Source organism: Spermophilus citellus, assembly GCF_964194105.1.
Source record: "Spermophilus citellus genome assembly, chromosome: 4".
Lineage (NCBI taxonomy): Eukaryota > Metazoa > Chordata > Mammalia > Rodentia > Sciuridae > Spermophilus > Spermophilus citellus.
The window spans coordinates 45,640,647-45,667,567 of NC_138185.1; the positions used below are offsets into that span (position 1 = coordinate 45,640,647).

At 35.5% G+C, this 26,921-nt stretch overlaps 1 protein-coding gene across 1 annotated transcript in view; it reads right to left on the reverse strand.

The window, feature by feature from the left end:
- The window catches only part of RALGAPA2 (Ral GTPase activating protein catalytic subunit alpha 2), a 322,071-nt gene that overhangs the window by 225,302 nt on the left and 69,848 nt on the right, over window positions 1-26,921 (reverse strand). The window contains exons 5-10 of the mRNA XM_081292835.1: window positions 22,612-22,655; window positions 20,033-20,210; window positions 19,083-19,198; window positions 16,766-16,904; window positions 14,776-14,975; window positions 1,058-1,285 (exon numbers count right to left, since the gene is read on the reverse strand). Coding sequence (XP_081148961.1) covers window positions 1,058-1,285; window positions 14,776-14,975; window positions 16,766-16,904; window positions 19,083-19,198; window positions 20,033-20,210; window positions 22,612-22,655 — 905 coding nt within the window. The remainder of the gene's footprint in view (window positions 1-1,057; window positions 1,286-14,775; window positions 14,976-16,765; window positions 16,905-19,082; window positions 19,199-20,032; window positions 20,211-22,611; window positions 22,656-26,921) is intronic.

Sequence of the window (26,921 nt, forward strand, 5' to 3'; positions counted from 1 at the left end):
CACTTTTCCATTTACCGGTTTCTATTTCATGTCTCAGCCTCAGCGCTCCTTTCTCTCCTTTTATTCCCCTCCCCATCCAGATTTTTCTCTTGCCATAAATATTTCTCATGTGTACTTTTCCTTTCTCAGGAACGTACATTTTACAGGACTCCCTGAAGCCCTGGGAACAAACCAGCCTCTTTGTTATTAGGTCCACTTGTTTCTGAGTACTCAGGCACTGACCACCTACCTCTGAGTTTATTTAGTTTGCTATGGAAACATGAAGATATTGGTTGAGTTTTCTTTCCTTATAAAGGAATGTTTCAAAAACAAAACTTTTTTTTTTAAATCACAAAAAAAGCCTTTTTATGGATCACAAAAAGTAGGATTTCATGGATCATTACTGACTTCTATAATTCAGCCCAACTCATCAACAGTCTTTCTTGGAATGTTATAAGTAAAAAAACAATGTGAATTTGGAATATCTTCCAAAGGTCCATGCATTTAATAAAAGCTTTGTTGGGGCTGGGGTTGTGGCTTAGTAGCAGAGTGCTTGCCTAGCATGTGCGAGCCACTAGGTTCGATCCTCAGAAACACATAAAAAATAAAAATAAAAAATAAAGGTATTGTGTCCAACTACAACTAAAAAAAATATTTTAAAAAAATAAATAAAAGCTTTGTCTGCAGTTTGGCGCTATGGAAAGGTGGTAGAAACTTTTCAGGAAGTGTGCCCTGGAGGAAGGTTTTAGTCACCACTAGGGTCATGCCTACAAAGGGGATTGTGAGACCCTGGACTCTTCCTCTTTCTCTATTTTTCACACCCAGCCATGAAGTGAACAGGACTCCTCTGCCTCCTGCTCTTGCCATAATGTACTGTGTTGCCACAGGGATAAAGTGAGAGAGCAAACTGGTCATGGACTAACACCTCCAAAACTATAAGCTAAAATAAGCCTTTTATCTTTTCAAATGTATTTATCTCAGGTATTTTCTAGAGTAACAGGAATCTGGCTAATACAAGCAAGAACAAAAATTTCTTCAGTTTCATAAACTGGTAACACATGCATAAATACACACTAACCTGGCGAAATACTTCATTCACAAAATTGACATAACCACGTGTTGACAAGAGAATCCGCTGCACCATTTCATACACTGTTCGGTACTCTTCTTCAATGCTACAAAGGCTGGTGTTACTGAGTCTTCGGTCAGACAAGGTGCTGCTGTTAGAATGGTTTTTGTCCTGCTCTGTTGGCCCACTGCTATCCAACTCTGGCACCCTCTCTTGTACTGCTCCACCACCAACAGTCTGGAAGAAAGTCATTACATTTCTCAGTGATTCACATCCCTACTCAAAGGCAGCTAGCAAAACTTAAGAGTTGCCTTTTTGTTTTGGTTTTGGTTGGTGCTTGGTATTAAACCCAGGGCATCCTTCGTGCTAAGAATGAACTTTACTACTGAGATATGCCCCTTACCTCGCGTCTTACCTTGTTTTAAAATAATCTAGTTACCAACCAATTTCACAGGGCACAGTAAGCCAAAACCTAGTTACTGCTTAAAGCACACACTCTGGAACCTATAGTTACCCATTACCTAATTAACCGACTAATTCTTCCTCAATTCAGTTATTTTAATAAGAAAACTAGTAAGTTATTTCAGGAAAGAGGGCTGTGAAATTTTATCACCCAAAAAATTTAATTTGCGTTTGTAAAATCACAGAATAAATTAATGCACAAATACATGTGTATTATCATCATGTTAGGTCTCCAGACATCAGCATTTACTCTGAGGTAACAGAAATTTGAAAATGCAAGGAACTTCTTACAGCAACAAGATTGGGAGGCATCATGTGACTCATAAACCTAAATGACTTTGATGGAGGACTACATAACCTTTAAAGGGTATTTTAAGAAAAAAAATCTTGATCTGAGTTTTATACTCAGAATCTCAGTCAAATTTAACTAAAATGTTTACAAAATTTTAAGTATTGAGAAAACATTAGGAGCACAAAGGAATAAAGTAATTCATGTGATGATTTACAAAGCTAATATTGATATTTGCTCTGATTTCTCATAGAATGAAAGGTTTCCTTCAAACATAAGCAGGTATAATTTTACTTCATCTTCATAAACAATATTATTACTTTTAAAAGTCAGAAATATATAATGCAAATACAACTAAAATTTTACATACTGGGCATACTTTTTACAAGACATGGTAAGACATGAATAGTACAAAACTAATTTCAGAACTACTATGACAACATGAAAATAAAACAATACCCAATGGTAATCTCTAGGGTAAATTAGTGGAAGGTTAATATTTATAGTAATTTTTCTAGTCATACCTTAGTTATTAAGCCTTAGTTATTAAGGCTTATCAAAGACCCTCCCTATCACCCTGTGATATACAGCCCTATTGAAACTCTTTCATCTCTTTGAAAGATCTACTGTCTTCCATGGAAAAATAAAATTCTACACATTTTATTTCTTTTTTTATCTGGAATGACCCAAGGATGAGATGAATATGCTCTGGAAAGAGGTCCACGAAAAGTGTCAAAAGACTTGCTTCTACTTTAAGTCGCTAAGACAAGTCACTTAACTTCATTTGAACTTCCTCCTTCCTACTTCCTCCACTCCTCCTGTCCTTCCTTCCAGACCCAGGGTCTTGCTATGTTGCCAAAGCTGATCTCAAACTCCTGGAATCAATTGATCATCTCACATTAGCCTCCCAAGTAATTGGGACTACAGGCATGTGAACCATTCCCTACAATTTTCTTTTAATTTCTTAAAAAAAATTTATAAAACATGGAGAATCTTAGACTAGGACGAATGTCTCTTATGGCTCAAAAACCTATGACTTTTTGACAGCTATTTTTCCCACAGTCTAAAAAGAAAGCAACATGTACATGTGCAGAAAATTAAAGATTATTGCACATCTCTTTCTGTAGACAGGTGAACAGCCCAATGTGCAAATACATTTGTATAATCATTACATTAGGTTTTCACCCTCAGCATGTTCTATGTGGCTCCCTTCCTTTTCTCTACTAAACTGCATTATGCCTTTCACCAGTAGAAAGAGTAGAATAGACCTGTGCCAGTGTCACTCAGGCCAGGGGGCTAATAGTTACATTTTCCATCTCTTGAAATATTTTGCTCTTGGAGTCCCAAGAAAGTAAGAATTTCAACTACCCTGCTAGTGAGACAGGATGGAAAGGAGTCCGAGATGAATCCAAATTTCCTTCCAACTGGCCCAACTGAAGCAACAGGCATATGAATGAAGTCATCTTGGATTCTCCAGATTAATCAGCTTTCAGCTAAAGATTTCTACCCAGTGTAGACTGGATTTAAAAAAAAAAAAAAAGATCCAACAATATGCTGCCTACAGGAGACTTATCTGATAGGAAAAGACATATAAACACTGAAGGTGAAAGGTTGGGAAAAATCATACCACTCACATGGACCTCGGAAGCAAGCAGGGGTGTCCATACTCATATCAAATAAAATAGACTTCAAGCCAAAGTTAATCAAAAGGGATAAAGAAGGACACTACATACTGCTCAAGGGAACCATTCACCAACAAGATGTAACAATCATTAATATATATGCCCCAAACAATGGTGCAGCTATGTTCATCAAACAAACTCTTCTCAAGTTCAAGAGTCAAATAGACCACAACACAATAATCATGGGAGATTTTAACACACCTCTCTCACCACTGAACAGATCTTCCAAACAAATGTTGAATAAAGAAACTATAGAACTCAATAGCACAATTAATAACTTAAACTTAATTGACATATGTAGAATATATCAACCAATATCACGCAGATATACACTTTTTTCTCAGCAGCACATAGATCCTTCTCAAAAATAGAGCATATATTATGCCAAAGGGCAACTCTTAGCAAATACAAAGGAGTAGAAATATTACCATGCATTTTATCTGATCATAATGAAATGAAATTGGAAATCAATGATAAAATAAGGAAGAAAAATTCCTACATCACATGGAGAATGAACAATATGCTATTGAATGAACAATGGGTTACAGAAGACATCAAGAAGGAAATTAAAAAAATTCTTAGAGGTAAATGAAAACAAAGACACAACATATCAAAATCTCTAGGATACTATGAAAGTAGTATTAAGAGGAAAATTCATTGCATGGAGTTCATTCCTTAAAAGAAGAAAAAGCCAACAAATAAATGACCTCAGACTACATCTCAAAGCCCTAGAAAAAGAACAAATCAGCAGCAAATGCAGTAGAAGGCAAGAAATAATTAAAATCAGAGCTGAAATCAATGAAATCAAAACAAAAGAAATAATTGAAAAAATTGACAAAACTAAAAGTTGGTTCTTTGAAAAACTAAATAAGACTGACAGACCCTTAGCCATGCTAATGAAGAGAAGAAGAGAGAGAACCCAAATTACAAGCATACGGGATGAAAAAGGCAATATCACAACAGACAACACAGAAATAGAGAAGATAATTAGAAATTATTTTGAAACCTTATACTCTAATTTATTAAATAGAAGATAGTGAAGGCATCGATAAATTCCTTAAGTCATATGATCTGTCCAGATTGAGTCAGGAAGATATATACAACTTAAACAGACCAATATCAAGTGAGGAAATAGAAGAAGCCATCAAAAAATTACCAACCAAGAAAAGCCCAGGACCAGACGGATATACAGCTGAGTTTTACGAGACCTTTAAAGAAGAACTAACACCAATACTGTTCAATCTATTTCAGGAAACAGAAAAAGAGGGAGTACTTCCAAACTCATTCTATGAGGCCAATATCACCCTGATTCCAAAACCAGACAAAGACACCTCAAAGAAAGAAAACTTCAGACCAATATCTCTAATGAATATAGATGGAAAAATCCTCAGTAAAATTCTGGCAAATAGGATACAAAAACATATCAAAAAGATCATGCACAATGATCAAGTAGGATTCATCTGTGGGATGCAAGGTTGGTTCAACATATAGAAATCAATGAATGTAATTCATCACATCAATAGACTTAAAGATAAGAACCATATGATCATCTCGATAGACGCAGAAAAAGCATTAGACAAAGTACAGCACCCTTTATGTTCAAAACACTAGAAAAACTAAGGGATAACAGGAACTTATCTCAACATTGTAAAAGCTAACTAAGCTAAGCCTCAGGTCAGCATCATTCTAAACAGAGAAAAACTGGAACAAGACAGGGATGCCCTCTCTCACCACTTCTATTCAACATAGTTCTTGAAACACTGGCCAAAGCTATTAGACAGACAAAAGAAATTAAAGGACTAACCATAGGAAAAGAAAAACTTAAACTAGCACTATTTGCTGATGATATGATTCTATACCTAGAAGACCCAAGAAAGTCTACCAAGAAACTTTTAGAACTAGTAAATGAATTCAGAAAAGTGGCAGGATATAAAATCAACACCCATAAATCAAAGGCATTCCTGTATATCAGTGACAAATCCTCCAAAAAGGAAATGAGGAAAACTACCCCATTCACAATATCCTCAAAAAATAAAGTAAAATAAAATACTTGGGAATCAACTTAACAAAAGAGGTGAAAGATCTATACAATGAAAACTATAGAACCGTAAAGAGAGAAATAGAAGAAGACCTTACAAAATGCAAAGATCTACCTTGCTCATGGATAGGCAGAATTAACATTATTAAAATGACCATATTACCAAAAGCACTATATAGGTTCAATGCAATTCTGATCAAAATCCCAATGGCATTCCTCATAGAAATAGAAAAAGCAATTATGAAATTCATCTGGAAAAATAAGAGACCCAGAATAGCTAAAGCAATTCTAAGCAGGAAGAGTGAAGTAGGTGGTATCGCTATATCAGACCTTAAACTATACTACAGAGCAATAGTAACAAAAACAGCATGGTATTGGCACCAAAACAGGCAGGTAGACCCATGGTACAGAATAGAGGACACAGAGACTAACCCACAAAATTACAACTACCTTATATTAGACAAAGGTGCCAAAAGCATGCACTGGAGAAAGGATAGTATCTTCAACAAATGGTGCTGGGGAAACTGGAAATCCATATGCAACAAAATGAAATTGAATCCCTATCTCTCACCATGCACAAAAGTTGACTCAAATGGATCAAGGATCTAGGAATTAAACCAGAGACTCTGCGTCTAATAGAAGAAAAATTAAGCCCTAATCTCCATCACGTGGGGCTAGGCCCCAATTTCCTTAATAAGACACCTATAGCACAAGAATTAAAACCAAGAATCAACAAATGGAATGGATTCAAACTAAAAAGTTTTTTCTCAGCAAGAGAAATAATATGTGAGGTGAATAGGGAGCTTACATTCTGGGAACAAATTTTTACCCCCCACACATCATAGTGCTAATCTGTAGGGTATATAAAGAGCTCAACAAGATAAGCATCAAAAAAACAAATAATACAATCAATAAATGGGCCAAGGACCTGAACAGACACTTCTCAAAACAGGATATAAATCAATCAACAAATATACGAAAAAAATGCTCATCATCTCTACAATCAGAGAATTGCAAATTAAAACTACTCTAAGATACCATCTCACTCAGTAAGAATGGCAGCCATTATGAAGACAAACAACAAGTGCTAGTGAGGATGTGGGGAAAAAGGTACACTCATACACTGCTGGTGGGACTGCAAATTGGTGCAGCCAATTTGGAAAGCAGTATGGAGATTCCTTGGAAAGCTGGGAATGGAACCACCAATTTGACTCAGCTAAGCTATTCCTCTTCTCAGACTATCCCCAAAGGACCTAAAAACAGCATACTACAAGGACACAGCCACATCAATGTTTATAGCAGCACAATTCACAATAGCTAAACTGTGGAGCCAATCTAGATGCCCTTCACTGAATGATTGAAAAAAAAATGTGGCATTTATACACAATGGAATATTACTCAGCACTAAAAAAATAATAAGATCATGGCATTTGCAGGAAATTAATGGCGTTAGAGCAGATTATTCTAAGTGAAGTTAGCCAATCCCCAAAAAACAAATGCCGAATGTCTTCTTTGATAGAAGGGGGTTGACTCAAAATGAGATTGGGAGGAAGGGCATGGGAAGAAGATTACCTCTAGTTAGGGAAGAGGAGTGGGAAGGAAACGGAGGGAGAAGGAAAATTGCATGGATGGTGGAAGGAGACCCTCATTGTTACACAAAATACATGTATGAAGATATGAATTTGATATCAACATATTTTGTATACAGAGATATGATAAACTGTGGTATAAAGGTGTATTAAGAATTGTAATGCAAATAATAATAATAATTATAGAGCTCATGTAAAATAAATTTTAAAAAAAGAAAAAAAAAGATTTCTACCCGGTGACCCCAGTTAATGCTAGATGAAACTCTAGATGAAACCATACACTGACCCACTTCCTGACTCAAACTGTGAAATAATAGGATAAAATGGTTGCTGTTTTAAGCTACTAAATTTGACATGATTTGTAACATATCAATATGATAAATTTCTTAAATGTTCCTAAAGAATTGTATTTAAAGGTATCAAATCATTTAAAAATAAGCTCTATCAAATGGAACAGAAATAGCATAGATGTATTTCTCATTATCATATAAGACAAAAACTATTTCTCTTAATAAAATGCTTTCCTTAGCCTTTCATGGTCCACAGTCCTGCTTTAAAAGCTACTTTCCAAAATCATCTATATGTTTTGACATTCATAATTATAGTAAATGGTAAGACTGAAGACAAACTGAATATCTAAAACTACTCATTTCTTGCCCTTTTTACAAAGATTAACATAAATATGAATAGAATTAGTGCTAAAGAGAGTTCATTTTCTACCCATTAGAATCAAGCTAGGATTCTCAATAGTTATTTCATATTAGTTCATTCTCACGGCCAATACAAAGATGACTTTTACTTGTTTGGCATGGGGAAAAGCTTTAATCAGCAAATCAAACATTTATTTGGGTCAGGCCAGCATTGCCAGGGCTCAGACACTGCATGATATAGGTTACCACTTATTTCCTTCCTCTCAACCCTCCCTGATACCTAGGTATCCTTTCAACACCACAGCGTATGCTCCCAGGCAGGCTGAGAACACCCACACAAAGTTAAGTATTAAAAAAGGGGATGAAGAAAGTTTTCTGCTAGCAATGCCCATGCCACTCAATCCCTGTCTTGATTTGCCTGAATGCTTATTGGAAGCCTTTGTTGAGTTTAACAGCAACAAAGAATACTAGAGCAATAGTAAACAAACAAATGTAAAAATTCCCGTAGACTTGTCAGTTTATGGGACTCACTTTTTCCAACTGCTTATTCCATGAAATACAATTTCATGAAATCCACAGCCCATAGGTCATCATGAAGGGCTGGCTCAGAATTAGTGAAAGTGGTATTTTATTAATGAAAGAAAAGAACTCATATAAGTAAATATGATCAACTGCCTTGCCATATCAAAGTTTCTTTTTTATTCCCTGATAGGCTTTCTAGGCTTTAATGTTTAACTACTGTGTATCTAGAACTGATACAAAGCAGCTGTTGCTGAAATGTTGCCTGATTTGGTGATTTTTAAAAATCAGCAATACTTCTATCTCAAATAAAAATAAATTGCTAAGAAATTAATAATACTTCACTAAAAAATTCAGCTGAAATGATGCACCAAGAACATTCAGATTTGAAAAATAGGTTTACTGTTGCTACAACATATTAAGGAGTATACTAGTGACTGCATTTTTGCTCTCCCAGGAATGATGCCGCTAAACAAGAAAATTTGTTAAACCATATTTACCTAGAAGTAACTTAGTGAAGTCTAGAAGGTACACTGATTCCTTCCCTCCCTGGTAAAAAATGCTGTCAAGTGTATTAGTTGTAGATGAAGAGAAAAGTATTCTCATATCTTTGGGGAAAAAAAAGAACACCTCATATATCACCTTTAACAAAGTGGCAAAAACATGAACTATTTTGAAGTGGTACTTAAAAATACTGTTTTGAAGGTCTTTTTTTTTTTCCCAAAGCAAGGATTTATTTATTTTAAGTAATTTTTTATTTATATATGGCAGCACAATGTATTATAATTCTCATTACACATATAGAGCACAATTTTTCATATCTATGGTTGTATACAAAGTATATTCACACCAATTCGTGTCTTCATACATGTACTTTGGATAATGATGTCCATCACATTTCACCATCATTTCTAACCCCATGCCCACTCCCTTCCCCTCCACCCCTCTTCCCTATCTAGAGTTCATCTATTATTCCCATGTTCCCCCTCCCTACCTCACTATGAAACAGCCTTCTTATATCAGAGAAAACATTCAGCATTTTTTTGAGAGGGGGATTGGCTAACTTCATTTAGCATTGTCTTCTCTAAACTCCAAACATTTACCTGCAAATGCCATGATTTTATTCTCTTTTACTGCTGAGTAATATTCAATGTATATATGCCACATTTTTTTTTATCCATTCAACTACTGAAGGGCATCTAGGTTGGTTCCACAGTTTAGCTATTGTGAATTGTGCTGCTATAAACATTGATAGGGCTGTGTCTCTGTAGTATGCTGTTTCTAAGTCCTCTCTCTGGGTATAGACCAAGGAGAGGGATAGCTGAGTCAAATGGTGGTTCCATTCCCAATTTTCCAAGAAATCTCCATACCGCTTTCCATATTGGCTGCACCAATTTGCAGTCCCATCAGCGGTGTATGAGTATACCTTTTTCCCCACATCCTTGCCAACACTTACTGCTGTTTGTATTCATAATAGCTGCCATTCTGACTGGAGTGAGATGAAATTTTAGAGCTTAGTTTTCATTTACATTTCTTTAATTGCTAGAGATGATGAACATTTTTTTCATATATTTGTTAACTGATTGTATATCATCTTCTGAGAAGTATCTGTTCAGTCAGGTCTTTGGCCCATTTATTGATTGGGTTATTTGTTTTTTTGGTGCTTAGCTTTTTGAGTTCTTTATATACCTTAAAGATTAGTGTTCTATCTGATGTGTAAGGGGTAAAAATTTGCTCCCAATATGTTGCTCTCTATTCACCTCACAGATTTTTTTTTCTTTTGCTGAAAAGAAACTTTTTAGGTTGAGTCCATCCAATTTATTGATTCTTGATTTTAATTCTTGCAGCAAAGGAGTCTTACTAAGGAACCTTGGGCCTCACTCACATGATGGAGATTAGGGCCTGCTTTTTCTCGTATTAGATGCAGGGTCTCTGGTTTAATTCCTAGGTCCTTGATCCATTTTGAGTTGAGTTTTGTGCATGGTGAGAGATAGGGGTTTAATTTCATTTTGTTGCCTATGGATTTCCAGTTTTCCAAGCATGATTTGTTGAAGAGGCTATCTTTTCTACAATGTGAGTTTTTGGCACCTTTGTCTAATATAAGATAATTGTAATTATGTGGGTTAGTCTCTGTGTCCTCTATTCTATACCATTAGTCTACCAGTCTGTTTTGGTGCCAATACTATGCTGTTTTTGTTACTATTGCCCTGTAGTATAGTTTAAAGTCTGGTATAGTGATGCCACCTGCTTCTCTTTTCCTGCTAAGGATTGCTCAATAGACGCAGAAAAAACATTTGACAAAATACAGTACCCCTTCATGTCCAAAACACTAGAAAAAAATAGGGAAAACAGGAACATATCTCAACATTATAAAGGCTATTTATGCTAAGCCGTGGCCAACATCATTCTAAATGTAGAAAAATTGAAGACATTCCCTCTAAAAACTGGAACAAGACAGGGATGTATTTTTTCACCATTTCTACTTAACATAGTTCTTGAAACACTGGCCAGAGCAATTAGACGAAAGAAATTAAAGGAATACACCGAGGAAAAGAAGAATGGCACTATTTGCTGATGATATGATTCTATACCTAGAAGACCTTAAAAGTTCTACCAGAAAATTTCTAGAACTAGTAAATGAATTCAGCAAAGTAGCAGGATATATAATCAACACCCATAAATCAAATGCATTTCTGTTAATCAGTGCAATCCTCAGAAATGGAAACGAGGAAAACCACCCCATTTACAATAGCATCAAAAAAAGTAAAATACTTGGGATTCAACAAAAGAGGTGAAAGATCTATATAATGAAAATTACAGCACCTTAAAGAAAGAAATCAAAGAAAACCTTAAAAGAGAAAAAGATCTACCTTGCTCTTGGATAAGCAGAATTAATATTATCAAAATGACCATACTACCAAAACAACTATAAAAATTTAATGAAATTCTGTTCAAAATCCCAATGATATTCCTCATAGAAATAGAAAAAGCAGTCATGAAATTTTGAAGGTCTTTAAAAAGAGCAGTGTACTGTTTGAAAAGAGGTTTTCAATAACCAGAGAAAAATGCTCAAAAGATGGGTAAAAACTATATCAAGTTTTAAATTCCAAACAAAAACTTCGGGAGATAAGTTCAATGTGCTTTACTTTGGCAACCTCATTTCTAGGGTTTAGTATTACATTGTTTAAACTGCTGTTTTTTCTCCTATACAATGTAAATGAAAAGTGGTAATCAACCGACATGTGGAATGAGGTGGGAAACAAAACTACAGGGCAGAGAAGGAAATACAGGAGACAACAGATGTGGGCTTAATAACATTTGCCCTCCTCCCAAAGATATCTATTTCTCAATCCTTAGAATCTGTGACTGTAGGACCTTATATGGTAAAAAGGATCTAGTGACTAAATTAAGAAGGTAGGGATTAGGAAATTATTTTGGATTCCAAATTGCCCTGATGGAATCAAAGGTCCTTATAAGAGGGAGGCAAGAGGACCAGAGACAAAGGAGGTAATGTGATGATAAACATGGAGGGAGGAAAAGTGATATGATGCACTTTTCCTTATGTGCCAAGAAATGTAGCAGCTTCTAGAAAAAAGGACAGGGCAGGAAAACAGGAATCTTCCAAAGAGCTCCAAAAGAAACAAAGGCCTTAAAATGCCTGGCACCGATTTTGAATTTCTGACTTCCAGAACTATAAAATAATAAAACTGTATTATTCCAAACCATTAAACTTGTGGTAGTTTGCTACACTGGCAATAGAAAACTAATATAACAGCTTAGTGTAAGGAAGAGTGATGGTCTCCTCCTGTGATTCAACTATCAACAGGGTATGGTGGCAAGGTTCTGTTTGCTGGCACCTATCCCACCTCCCGAACAGAGCCTCCAGGCTGTGTGTGTCTCCTCCCTTGCAGCCCAGAGACTCAAAGGAAGCTGAGCCCAAAGTACCAAAAAGCATTAGTTTCATAGAAGCCAATCATGGCATTTCTTGGTCCATTTACTGAGCTGGGTTTAATCCAATCAGCATTGTTGTTACAGGGTTGGTAAATTAAAATGTTCCATCCAGACAAAAGAGAAAGACTATATTTCCTAGACTCCCTCTAAATATAACAGGAGAGTAGTGTCCCAGCTGCTGGCAACTGTCTTACAATCATGGGGGAAGCTATGGACAAAACAACTGGAGGGGAAAAGCAGAATGGAGAAGAGAATAACCACAGAGAATCAGTGAGAAAGTGTGAGTTAATTATATTCTATCAGTTTTACCATGCACTTCTTTTTAGTAGAATTAAAATATTTATTTTATGTTTAAGACAATTGGGTTGGTGGTATCTTTTTTTGTTATTAGGAACCATCTAATTGATTCAGGAAGTCCAACTCTTAAGACACTTAAAAAAGCTAAATAATACAAATTAGATGACTTGCAATTGCAAGGAGTCAACCAAGAAAGAAAAAAATCTTGAAGCAGTGTTTAATTTGCTGTTCTTTCTATCTCCTTACATACACATGTAGTTTTCAAGAATAAGCAAGTTATTTTGACTAAATACAGGTGATGGCTTTATAATCTTTTTAAGATGGAGAGAATAGATTTTTGAGATCTTTTAATCAGTGACAATCACATCATGTAAAACATACTAAAAAGTGCAACTGAGTTTTTAATATATAACTTCATACAGATTTTTGTTTCCTTATAAGTAAATAAAGATTTCTCATCCTGGTTCAGAACTAATGGCATTTCCATGACTGCTGGTGAAATTCAGGGCCACTGAATTCCCTCTTCTGCAAGCCGCACTTTCATCTCCTTTGTCCACTCTCAATTCTATTTGTCTTCATAGAGATATTGACTCATTTAAGAGGGTGTTGTCACTTAACAGTCTATTGCTTGGATTTGACTTTATTTTATCTTCGGACATATAAAGCTTTCTCTATTTTTTAAATGAATTCAAACTTAATTTCTTCTATAGCATCTAAGTCTTATTTCTATTTAAGGTAGTCTATTAGTCCCCAATTTTAAAAATTTCCATAGACTTTCTCTTAAATCCCTGGTTTAAGAGGATTGTTATTTGGCTTTTATTGTATACCTTTAATCAATCTGACATTTGCTTAGGTATGTCATAAGAGGCAAGGTTCTAAGCACTTAAGACTAACACCATATTTATTAAATGTCTTCTTTGATCCTGACTGATCATCCTTTTGGTGACAGAGCAGAAGGAACATGGGTATATTTCCAGCTTCCAGGGGTGCACATTTAATTAGATATTAGACGCTAATCTCAGTTTCATTTTAAGTAACCTATGGTTTCCATCTGGAAATGTGTATAATTTTTCTTAATCCATGAAAGTCTGTTTTGTTAATTTTTCCTGGGACTCAAAGGTCCTTAGAGACATGTCGGAGACATGTCTTTTTTTTTTTTCACCTCAAGTATACTTATTTGTTCAATTATTACTCCTCATTCTTTTCCCCTCGTGCTACAATTATTTAAGGTCAGTCTGGACCTTCCCTCGGATTTTATTTATTCATTTCTGATTTCTGTCTAAAGTTTTACTCAATGTTATAAGACATTTCTTCAGAAAGCCAATTTTATTCTTGGTAGTGATCATTTCCATTTTCTTCACTAAAATTTTAAATTGTGACCTTTTCAGTTTTTAAACTATCTTTCAGCAAGCCTTTTGCTGTTCTTATTGAAACTGCTTCTCCCTCAGAGTCTTCTGACAATGAACTTCTCTCTAGCATTTCAGTGAGTCCTCTTCAATGGAGCCACATGCTCTATTAGACTTAATGTCCTTTCATCAAGGCCCTAATGACCTAGTAGCATATGAGCCACTTATTTGCCCGTAAAGCTGATGAAGCCCAGGTTATACTTCTGGGAACTCTATAGCAGCAGCAAACCTAAAATTAGTGCACCACATTTACTGTCCCTGTTTTTGGGGACACTAAACAACAACACACACAAAACCATGACCCCCTCAGCACATAGTCCCTAACCAACTCAGCCTGGAAAAGCCCCCATCTGTTTCTGACCAAGACCAAGAGAAAAAGCAGGCCTGACACTAGATCTTTTCAGAAAGCCTCAAGGAGAGGTAGTCTTCCCTTGTAGGGATCCTATTACAGCACAATAACCATCCTAGAATCCTAAGCTGCTCATTCATTCCCTCCCCTGATATGTAATGGGAACTTAATAGCATGAGCCATCTGCATATGTCCTGAGAGACTTCTAGGTGCTGGTGATTGATGAAAGCAGAATGGTCCACTGTACTCATACTCATCAGAGGTTACAGAAACTTGAGAAAGGAGTAGGAATGAGGGAGAACCAGCCGTCTTCTCAGAATGCTTTCCTCGCCAGTGAAATTTCCTGTTATGGCAATTTCAATAGCATATAGTAAGTGTTTCTGACTCCCTTGGAAATCCTAACATTATAGACAGGGTGGGACAATAATCCAAAAACCTGCAAGAATTATAATTCTATTAATCAATTACTTTAGTTATGTATTTTGATTGGCATACCTGAATGATTTTCGGCAATACATCAACTCCATTTTTAGTGTTCTGTGTTGCAGTTAGATACTTTTTTTCCAAAAAGAATGTTACAACCCACTTAATAAAAACCACTCGAGCTGCCATGTATGGAATTTTTGTACTGTAAATGCTTTCATTATCTCGAGTTGTAGTAATGTACACTGGCTTTGGTCTCAAATGGGGGATGTCTGGCAGAAAAAAAAAGAACAGAGTATTGATTAGGTTAGTTATCTGTATAGCAACTAAGAATGAAGATGCAGAAATAGCACCTTTTCGTAGGCTCATTGCTAACTGTCTTGCAATCTGACCAAGAAGAGGGGACTGTTATTGTCTATATACAGCTATGGAAAAATTAAGCTAATAGCTTTTTTAATAAATTTGAGAAATTATATGGGACTATAATACAATCTGGTCACATACCTAATTTAATCTCATTTTCTGACTGTAACATGTTAAAAGTATATAGGCACTTTAGAAAAACAATCTTTTTAAGTATTTTAATATCCAACACAGCACTGACTAAACCTACTGAACTTAAGTTTTTCTACCCTTTTCCCTTTAGATGAATCCAAGGAAACAGAATCCATATAATATATTTGATGTCTAAGAATTCAGAACATTTCATCTTTGAGATATAAGATACCACATCTTCCAAAGAATTAACAAAGAGGTCCATTTCTCATTCTTTAAATTCCTTCATCAATATGAAAATCATATGGTACCAGATTTAATATATTACTTGCCATAAATCCAACTCTCTCTCTTAACTAATTTTTGTACTCCTGGAGTATCTGAACGAAGCAGAAAAGATATTTTCAATAAAAAATTTTCAACCTAGTAATAGTAACAATGTACTATGAATATAAACTAAATTGAAGAATCAAAAAATTTTTTTAAAAAATCCACACATAACATAGCTAACAAAATAGAACCCTGGTATGACTAAAAGTCATTTCTATATCTTTCCAAATGTACCAAGCTCCAGCTACTCTCCCTGTGCCTGAGTGTGTGCACATGTAAGTGCAACCATATGTGTGTATGTACACAGATAAACATGCACAGCAAAGACAAATGAATTAGTTGGTCATGTCCCCTAGTTGGAGTAATGCTCCTAATGACCTTTTCTCCTCCAAAGCTATCTTGAATATTCATGAACTAATTTAGCCTCAGATAACAATAAGAAGATTTGTCCCCCCTTCCCCCACTTTCACTACTCTAAGGGATGCTTCTGTCCTGTGAATCCTCATTTTTTATGGAAGGAAAACTTTAGGTGCTAAATTAGAAATTGCCTTATGTTTCCTACCCCCGCAAACAAGGGACTTGCTATTCCTAGATTGTCCAATCACCCAAACATCTGTCCTCCATAAGCAACTGTCAGTAGTATCTGCTGGATAAAAGACCCAGTATAAAAGGGCATACTATGGGCAGCCGTGTGCTCTGGTCTGGCCTGTCTGGTCACTGAGCAAGTTCTAGGGTACCACAACCTATCACCCAGAAGAGGAGACTTTGGGAATGCAATTTTTACATTAAGAGATGGCAAATATAATTTACACAAAAAAATCATGATTTTTTTTTCAAAGATAAAGATTTATTTAGGAAAGCACACATATATTTGAGGGAGAACGCAGGCTGTTTCAAGGGAGAGACATCCCTTGGGATAAAGTAAAAACAATTAAGAAAGAATGCCAGCCATCTTGAGAGTAAGAAGCTTTGGGGATAAAGCAAGGAATACAAGGAAAAATGCAGGTTATCTTCAAAGGGTGAGACAGTTCACGGTTCCCATTATTGCTAGGAGATGATGTATATCTTAGTATACGTAATTAAAATCACTTATTAGGAAACTTTAAACTTTGCACAATAAAGTTATCATTTAATATAAGAATATATTGATTACTTTAAAATATTAAAAAGTCACTATGAAAGAGACTGTACAGCTTTCCTATGAATGTTGCCTATATACACGTCAAACAGTACTTACCAAGTACAGGTTTGTAGATATTTGTTAACTTAGTAAATGATGGAAATAAATGAGGAAGATAATACTTTCGAAACAATGTAAAAAGAAATTTAAAACCAGTATCCTGATTCTCTTTATTCTTCCACTCCAAGCTTGCAGCCTTTGGATAATATGTGAAAAAGAAAATAAGTATATTTACATTTCAAATTAACATATACAAAATGAAATGCTGTTTTAATTAAAATTCTTTTCATAAATTAGAAAGAGGACAAATAATATTGGCAATCATGAAATAAAATTAAATTTTAACAAAGTTCAAAAGATTAGGATCTTTAAAAAATAGGTATTATGTGTTTTCAAACTTGCTCTGCTACATAATATCCATTTTTTCCATGTGTTCTTTGTAATGATTAAACATTCCTTGTATCTTTAAAAGATTTAGTCAGAAATAATCAGGTACTTTTTTCCTAAACTCATAAAAGGCCATTTATAATTACTTTATCCAATACTACCTAAACATAAAATCAATAATAATAGGCAAAAATCTATGGAATCTTGGAAAGAACATTCTTATTTTAAAGGCAATTAACAGGCTAAGATAAATCAAGCCTGCCAGTCTAGCTAATGGGTTAAGTATAAAGCTTTCACAGTGTTGAGGTAATATTATGAACCTTGAAAACCTAGCACAGTGAGTGCACAGTGTGAACACTAGAAAAAAGTCCAGCAACTGGCAGCACTGCCCCAGAAGCCTGGAGAAGACTATCACAGAGGTACAGTCACCACCATACTACTGAGGGAAAGATGACAGAGAGGGGGGTCTTTACAAGAATGAGCAGAGCAAATTATAAACCACAGAGGACCTATCACTGGTTCTTATTACTTGTTAGACCAAAGCAGTGCTTACCAGCTTCCTTCATGACAATCCCACCTAGAAAATGACAATATCTGCGTGGTATCTGAAGTAAAGGGATGATTACTTTGGTTGCCTCTGGGGCAGAGGGGGTCAGTGTCCATAAACTGTCAGAAACTCTGCTCTGAAGAGTCACCCCAACAGACAGAAAGGAAGGGAAGGGAAGAGAAAGGTACAGTCACGCACATAAAATCCTATATACAGAGTGGTTTCAATGTGTGCAGACAACCCTCTACCCTATATCTATGCCATTCTCTTCTAGTTCTGGGGACTATGTGACTTATTTGACGTTGACTTATTTGAGATGTGTCACTAATGAGTGACACATCTAGAAAGAGAACCAAGGCCCTCAAAACATCAAGTTTTAGATACCCTGTGCTGATTTCCAGGGCATACATGATGCTCAAACACTTTTGAAAAGGCAGCATGTGAGTTCCTCGTAGAAGAGGCATGAGTTCAATGCACAGCTTCTATAAGATGATAGAATGCCCTGATCAGGCTCTCAAGATTTTGAAGTCTTGGGTTTATGGTGCTGGCTAAATGAAATGGGGGTAGAGGTAGGGATCAGAATTTCCCAGCAAGACTGTACAATCAGAAAGAGCAGCCAAGAACTGAATTTTAAAGGATAGCAAAAACAAAACAAAACAGCTACCTAAAGAAAACTGGAAAGAAGTAGGGAGGGGGAAAGAAGGCCAGAAGAAAACATCACAAGTATCACTAGGAGAGAAGCTCATGAAGAAGGGGTAGTCACTGACAAATCACCTCAAGAATGAGCAGAGCAAATTATGAACCACTAGACTCCATCCTGATCTGGGACCTGGGCAGAAGACAGGCAACAGTAGGTGTCAAAGGAATGTTAGACAAGAAAGAGGATGTGGCAAAGATGATGACTTCAACAAACCTGGCTCTGCAGCCCAGGAGGAACTCAGGAACATGAAAAGTGTCCACTGAGAAAAAATAATCTGTTTGGAAATACAGATCATGTGACACAAATCAGGTTTTAAAATAATAAGCTAATGATTTCAGTTCTATATTATATGGGTAAATCTAAAAAAAGGAGCATGTGAGGTGAATCAGGCTGTGCTAACAGCAGTATGAGCTCATTGCATGTGTTTTTCTTCATATCTTCCAGTCTGCTCTGCCTACTCCTGGCCCATGGGTCAGCCTCTAGGCCTGCCTCCTCCTCCATTCTGTCATGCCAGCTTAGATATGAGGGGAGGGAAAGACATAAAGAAAGACAAATTGTTTGAAGAGATCACATAAAACAGTACAAATTCCTGGTCTTGCTGAAGTGACCTAACAACGGTACGCACTCAGTGTTTAGTGAAGTATCATATAAAAATCACCCTAAAAAAAAAAAGAGAGAGAGAGAGAGAGGAAAAAAAAAGAATAAATGCAACACTGAAATAGCAACATTTTTTCTCTGACCTGAATAACCATATATTTCAACAGTATTTGAAGAAAAAAGCAGGTTTGGTCCTCAGCAATCTTCTCCCCTGATATGGCTGGCAGGAGTGGAGTGATTTCTTCTGGAAATATTTTTGCTGCAGTGTAGAAAATGAGACCTCTTTCACCAAAGTTAAATTTTAAATAGGGTTTTAAAAAATGCATTTTTTTAAACAACCTGATTCCTTCACATCTTGCCTAAAGACAAAATTAAAAGCAATGAAAATGAAACACATGTATTTGTAGAAATGGATCTATCCAGCCATTGGAACTGCTTATACTGAATTCTAAGCCAATGTGGATCAAGGGCTTAGAACACAGGACAGATGTCCCAGAGCCAGCCACCTCTCCCACTGGACTATTCTTTCCCTTTCAAATTCTGTTTCAATCAGCCCCAAATCATGCTAGTCATCAGGCAATAAAGTAATATGGAATAATAAATCAATGGCCCTAATAGGTGAGAGTTCCTTAAAAATTCAAAGGATATAAATGGTCTGATGAGGCCACTGTTGTCCTTCTATAAATGCTACATGAAACTAAACAGCTGGAAAATCAAGATGAATGTCCACTAATAAAACGATAGTGATGACAACAATAGACAGTCATTTTGGAAGGTAGATTTAAATTGCATTAGCAGATACAAAAACACTGCAGACATATCATGTGTACCTACTTCCTGCTACTGCCAACATCTGTGCCTCCTTTCCATTCCTGTTTCCACCACTTCAGTAAGTTTCTCCTAGCATCATTTCATATAAATAGGCTCCAAATCTTTTGATTCTAATGTTTGTAAGAAACTAGTGTGAATTACAGGGAATAATTCCTCTTGAGACCTCATCAGAACTTACACTAAAGAAAATGAAAAATCAAGAATTTCCTTAATTTAAGTGCCAGAGTAATTTCAGTGTGTAGAGTTTACTGACAGTGCTTACCATCAGCTACACTAGGGCTAGGATTGATGAGTGTCTCCAGTGTGCAGGGCCCCCTGGATGATAAGACGGCTGGAAAACCAGGCACGAGGCATGCAAAAATCAGCACCTGTTCTTCTGCGCAGTTTGTCTGAAGTGCTTGAAGCCACAAAAGAAACAACCTGATTCCTTCACATCTTATCTAAAGACAAAATTAAAAGCAATGAAAATGAAACACATGTATCTGTAGAAATGCATCCAATGTAGCACCATTCTTAAAGAAAAACTAGAAGTTAAAAGGCACTGTTAAAGTTCTGCACCAAGTTCATCACTAAATAGAAAGTAAGCAAGGATGCTACAATACAGCACCAAGATTAAGAGTTTGGGTTCTGGGGCCAGAGGGCCTGGGTTCAAATTTAGCTTCTTCCAGTTTCTAGCTGTGACCTGTAGGAAACCATTTAACTTCTCTAGGCCTTAGTCTCCCCATCTGTAAATTAGGGAGGACAATAGTTTTTGCTACAAAGGACTGTTATAAGGATTAAGTGAGTTAACATATGTAAGGCACAAAAGGGGGTCCTGGCTCCCAGTTAGCACTATTTATTTCCTATTAACAGTATTTCATAATGTAAGGCCACAGTGTTCATACCATCAAATCTTGATTATCTAGAAAACCAGTGAAAAAGATAATCTTTCTCCAAATTTATACTGTGCTTTTAACAGAATTTTCTAATGTCACTATAATATGCACCTGTTTATAATGTTCTTAAAAATCATGAATACTAGGAGCTAAATGAAACTGAAGACCTGGCTCAACCAGACAGGGCAGAACTCCAGCTACACTGCCTCAAGTCCATACTCTATTCTAAACTCTTCACTGTGCTCTGAATGGTCAGCATTCCCTGGTAGAAAAAAAAAATCAAGATAGTACATGTAGGTAGACATGTACTTTTACTTCTTCTACACTTCCAACTTCATCATATCCCTAGAATTAAAAAAGGCATCCCTCCTTTTCTGCATTCCTAAGTGGTTGAAAAAGATGATGTCAATAAAAGAAGATAAATAAGCAAATGAGAATGAAATGTGTCAGATGCAACTGAAAGATGTAATGAGCTCCAAATACAGGCAATTGGAGTGGCTGCCTGATCTCCTTTCAATTAACTCAAGGTAAGACTGGCCCCTCCAAATCAATAGTGAAAACAGGAAACTCCGCAGGAAAACCAAAAAGTGGAGAAGAGGAGACACACACACACACACACACACACACACACAGAGAGAGAGAGAGAGAGAGAGAGAGAGAGAGAGAGAGAGAAGAGGAGGGGAGGGGAGGGGAGGGGAGGGGAGGGGAGAGGGGAGAGGGGAGAGGGGAGAGGGGAGAGAGGAGAGGGGAGAGAGAAGAGAGGAGAGAGAAAGATTCACCAATTTCCAAAAGAAGTCAAAATACACCAAGACAGATACCCTAGCTGGCAACAGTACTACCACATTAACTGAGGGGATTTACAGCATACTTCCAAACATACCCCTGGACTCCACCACTGCTCTGCTCAAACCTCCATGTCTTTCCATATTATTCCTCCTTTCCTCTAGCAGGTAAAATGAGGGGTAATGTTGAATATATATTATTCAGCCATCAAGCAAAAATGATGCAGCTCTATACACACCTAATCAAATAATATTTAACATGAGGAAAGTTTCTGTGAAATTCTATAAGTCTCAAATTTTTCATGTTAACTATAGTTAACTATATTTAATTATAGTTAACTATATTTCTTTAAAAAATGTGGGGGGTGGGAACAAATATGGAAATCACAGTGAGGTTAAGAATAGATTGCTTCTGTTTTTCAACATATAAGAGGAAAGTTAATATATCAAGTTTTAAGTATCTGTGGTTGTTTAAACTGGTATACAAACAAAAATGTAGTACCTTATTAAAGACATGAACATATCTACAAGTGAAAAATTCACCAGTCTCACAGCCTTCTACCACTCATGTTTTAGGGTCATCTTATCCCAGCATCAGATAGTCTATGTCATTATAAATAATACATTTTTATTTTAAAATAATCCAACTTTAACTTAAATTACAAGATCACCAACTGCAAATAGATGAAAAAATATTCAAGAGTGAGGCGCTCTGCTGTTTTTTCCTCCCACAATAGTTCTCAAAATTAGCAAAATTAATTCAGAGACAACTATAATTTTAACAACCATATTGCTGCGGTAGACAGAATCAGTTGTTAGCGATGAAGCTTACAAATGAATTACTCTTTTTTTTTTCTGATGATAAAACTGGAGCAGTCACTGCTTTGACTATGATCCTTAGCTATACTCAAAAGAATCACAATTAGAACTCAGAAGTCCAAACTCTGACACCAAAGCCACTTTTTCTAATACTACTTAAAATGTCCTTCACAATATAAGTGACAATGTTAAGAACAAAAACCTTTCTAAACAATATTTGTCATATAATTTCTCAATTAAAAATAAAAACTAAGAAAGTGGTTTATAAAGACCTTTCATTTTCAAAATGGCCTTTGTTACTTTGTGGCATTAATAAACTTAAGAGTAATTAAAAATGCCATTATATTTTCATCTAAAATAAATACCTTAATAGAATTTCCAGTGTGTAGAAGCTTCTTTAAAGTTGAGCCTGAAAATTTAAAACAATGAATTAGAAATAGATTGTATAAATAAATGTTTAAGATCTATTTTTTTTAAAAAAATAAGTTTTAGAAATAAAAGTACTTTGTGATAAAAGGGTATACTTTGCTAAAAGTAAAAGGAAGAAGGACACCCTTGAGAAGCAAAGCAATGTCACAAAAGGAAAAACGTTGTTGAGGTAAAAGTACTTTAAGTACGTGCCTCTTCAAAATTCTTTTAAAATAGTCAAAATCATTGATATTGAAGTAACCCAAATACCCATAGTATAATATGTACAAATATCTTTGTCATACATAAACTGATTCTTTTAAATTTTAGAGGTAAAAATAATGTCAAACTACTGCTCACAAAACACTTTTACAAGAATATTTTACAAATATGCAGGATGCTATGTCTCTCTCCTGGCAATGAAGACCATATTTATGAGGTTCAGTCCCTCAATAAATCCTCTAGCAGAGCACTTAGGTCACTGGCAAGGAGGTGGAATTAAGATTTACTCAGAACTACACCAGTCAACAGCTAAAACTTTCACGCTGCAGTCCAGCATTCCGAGAAAAGTCTCTCAATGGAAATATACAACTGAGTATTCTATAAATGCACTCATGCCCCCAGGGTGGACATGGTATGGAAACCCCATCTAAATGCCTCTAAAATAGAATCAAAAAAGAAGGGTACTTTCAAAACATAAATATATTGGAAGTCTCAGGCAGGAGAACTTTCCATTTGATCAAATTGCATATGTTACAAAAAAAATTACTTAGATCTCCCTATTGAATAGTTTTGTGCAATATTTTAAAATCAGATATCCATTCATATTTATTTTATTTAATGTATATCAAAAAGATGAATCACTATGAAATAGAGTCAGTGTCTTAAGGATTAATACAAGCCAAATTTCTGTGGATATTGGATATATAGATATGTCTGATCGATAAATGGAATTCAGTAGTCAGGACAAAACCACAGGCAATCTGAAGGAACCTTTAATAATTGCTATACTGTCACTATAACATCTAACACTGGGGCCCTCATCTATTTTATGTGTCTCCCTAGCCCTACTGGTTGCCACTTTATTGACTCATGTGAATAACTGAAAGAATACATAAATGAATAAATAAAATTTAATTAATGGGATTGATTGTATGAATTTTGAACTTCTATTGGCTAACTTTATATTATTATATTTTAATTAGTGAATTATAATTATATATAAGTCCTACCCTCCCTTGCCCTCTTTCATTTCCTCTAGTACTGGTTTTCCTTCTATTTATTTATAGCTCTTTTTCAAATTGGTAATTTATAGATAGACATAAAGGTGAAATTCACTGTGGTATATTCATATATATACATAGCATAATTTGGTTGATTTCATTCTACTATTCCTCCCCTTTCCCATCTTTCCTCCCTTCCTATTATTACCTTCTTTCACCCCACTGATCTCCCTTATATTTTCATGGGATCCTTTCCCCTTTTATCCCCCTCTTATTTGGGTCTAGTGTGGCTAATTCTTATTTGTATCTTAAACAAAAATATCCTTTAACTGGAGGTCTGAGGCAAGAGGAAAAACATGTATCCCCCATATACATGGCTTTTATGAATTCTAATAGTTAATATTGCCAAAATATTAAGGTAGTTGAAAAAATATTCAAAAATAAATATCAAGTGTATTTAAATTCACAGCATTAGTTTAAATATATCACTTAATAATAAAGAATGTACTACTATGACTTTACTTTCCTGAATTTAATCGAAAAAAAACTCATCAAAATTAAAATAGACTTTATTATTGCTATATGTATATACGTGACTACATGAACAATGTGATTCTGCAACCTGTACACTCAGAAAAATGAGAAATTATGCCCCATTTGATTCAAATGTATGATATGTCAAGATCATTGTACTGTCATGTGTAACTAATTAAAACAAATTAAAAAAATTTCAAACTCTACTTGCTTCTTATTTTCAATTGTGAGATCTACCAATGTCTTTTTGACCAACTGACAATTTTTTAAAGATACTGTAAGGTGAAAAGTTCGTAAAGTACAAAAATACTTTCTTATTTTAGTTTTAATTGTTTAAAAATTCCCTTTATATATCATGCCTCAAGCTAAACAACAAAGAAGCATACCACCAGACAAGGCTTAAAAACATGGAAAAACTCCCTTTGGGATGCTGGTGCACAAAGATAATTGGAAGTAGCTAGTGGATCAAGAACACAGAACTTCCTAGGAGTACAAGATGCACATACTAAATAGGCATAAGGAAGCAGGAATTTTAAATTAACCAAAAATTAGCTCAAAATGGATCAATATGAAACATAATAACAGAACTGCAAGAAGAAAACCACAGGGGATCTTTGTGACTTCAGTTGAGTAAAAATTGTCTAGACACAATACCAAAAGCATACTCTATAGAAGAAAAAAATTGAATTTCTTCAAAATTAAAAGTTTTACTCCTCAAAAGACACCATTTAAGGGACTAAAACAACAAGATACGGAGAAAATATTTCCAAGACATATCTAATTAAAAAACAAAGAATATGTAAAGAACTCTCAAAATTTAATATTAAGGAAAAAATGTTTAAATGGACAGTATATTTGAACATACAGGTCCACCAAAAAACATACAGATGGCAAACCCGTGAAAAGATGATCAAGTTCTTTAGTCAAGGAGATATTACTACTAATCTTTCTTAAATTGACTATACCAAGTATTTTTAACTGGAACTGTCACAGTGAGGATGGTAATATAAAATGGCACAAACACTGTGGAAAACAGTATGGCAGTTAAACATATGCCTTTATATGATTCAGCCATTCCATTCCCAAGAGGTAGGAAAGTTATATTTATACAAAGACTTGTATATAAATATTTACAGTAGCTTAATATTTCTAACTGCCAAATACTAGAAACAACACAAATTTCTATCAACAAGTAGACAGATAAACAAATTATGCTATAACCATATAATGTAATACTGTACTATTAAGAAATAAGAACAAACTATTAATATATGCAACAACATAGGTGAATCTCAAGTGAAAGATAAAAACGAGTATATGCAGTATGATTCTATGTATATAAGACTCTAGAAAATGCAAGTTAATCTATAGCAACAAAAAGCAGATCAGTGGTTAACTTGGGACTGAGTGATGAGTTAGAGAAGGGTGATGAGGAAACTTTTTTTTTTCCAATGGGGATGAGGAAACTTTTGACGGCAAGATCTCTCTTCATTATCTGATAGTAGTATTATTTTCACAGATACATACATGTATTGGGGTTTTTTTTGTGTGTGTGTGTGTATCAAAACTTCTCAAAATGTGCATTTAAAATATATTCAGTTTACTGTATCCCCAATCAAGATGTTATTCAAAATAAAAAAAGAAAAGGTAGCATAGAAGTGACTGGGTGAAAGATCTAGAGGATGAGGTTGTGGTCAGAGATCTACATAATGAAAAGTGTCAGGAAGATGCCTAAGGATAGGGGTGAGGAACAATGGGCTGATGAGTAATTCAGATTGGTGGAAAAGACTAGGAGAGAACAAGGCCATGAAAAAGAAGAAAAAGAAGAGAAATAAAGCAAAAGAAAAGGCAAATGAGATCTGGAATTGCCACTGGAGAAAAGAAAGACTATGAATAGCTTACCCCACAATCCTGAAGGAGACAGAGGAACCTCAGGAAAGCCATATTTCAGATGGCCAAGGAGGTGAAACAGAGAGACTGAGGCTGCAGTGCTACTGTTTGGCAAAGGGAGTTGGCCCCGACGCTCCCCTGAGTATTCATTCTACCCATTTTTCATGAACACAGAGGCACTCAGGATTTGAGTCTGGCTGCAATGCACTTTTGAGGGAGTTCTAGTGTCACGTTGATAGAGAGGCCCTGCTCCCTCAGGAAAAGTAGGGAATGGCATGGCCTAACAGCAAAGGAACCAGGAAAAGCTATAAGACCCAGGCTTTTAAGAAGAGTATAGAACCCAGTAGGCAGTAAAAACTTTAAGAAAAGAGGCTGGTGAGAAGTTGCGCTCACATTCAGAAATATGGGGCCACTGGGTAGCCCCAGGCATAAAGCCAGGGACACTCTTGAAATGTCGAAGACAAATTTCACTTTAGTTATGCACTTGGTTTTTATACTATATATAAGAAAAATCTAGTTAAATAAATGAAATTTAATAACAAATCATATTTAAAAATTCATGAAGTACTGCACATATGTAAATTTTCTACCAACTAAACCCTACTCTTAGATCTGAGGGT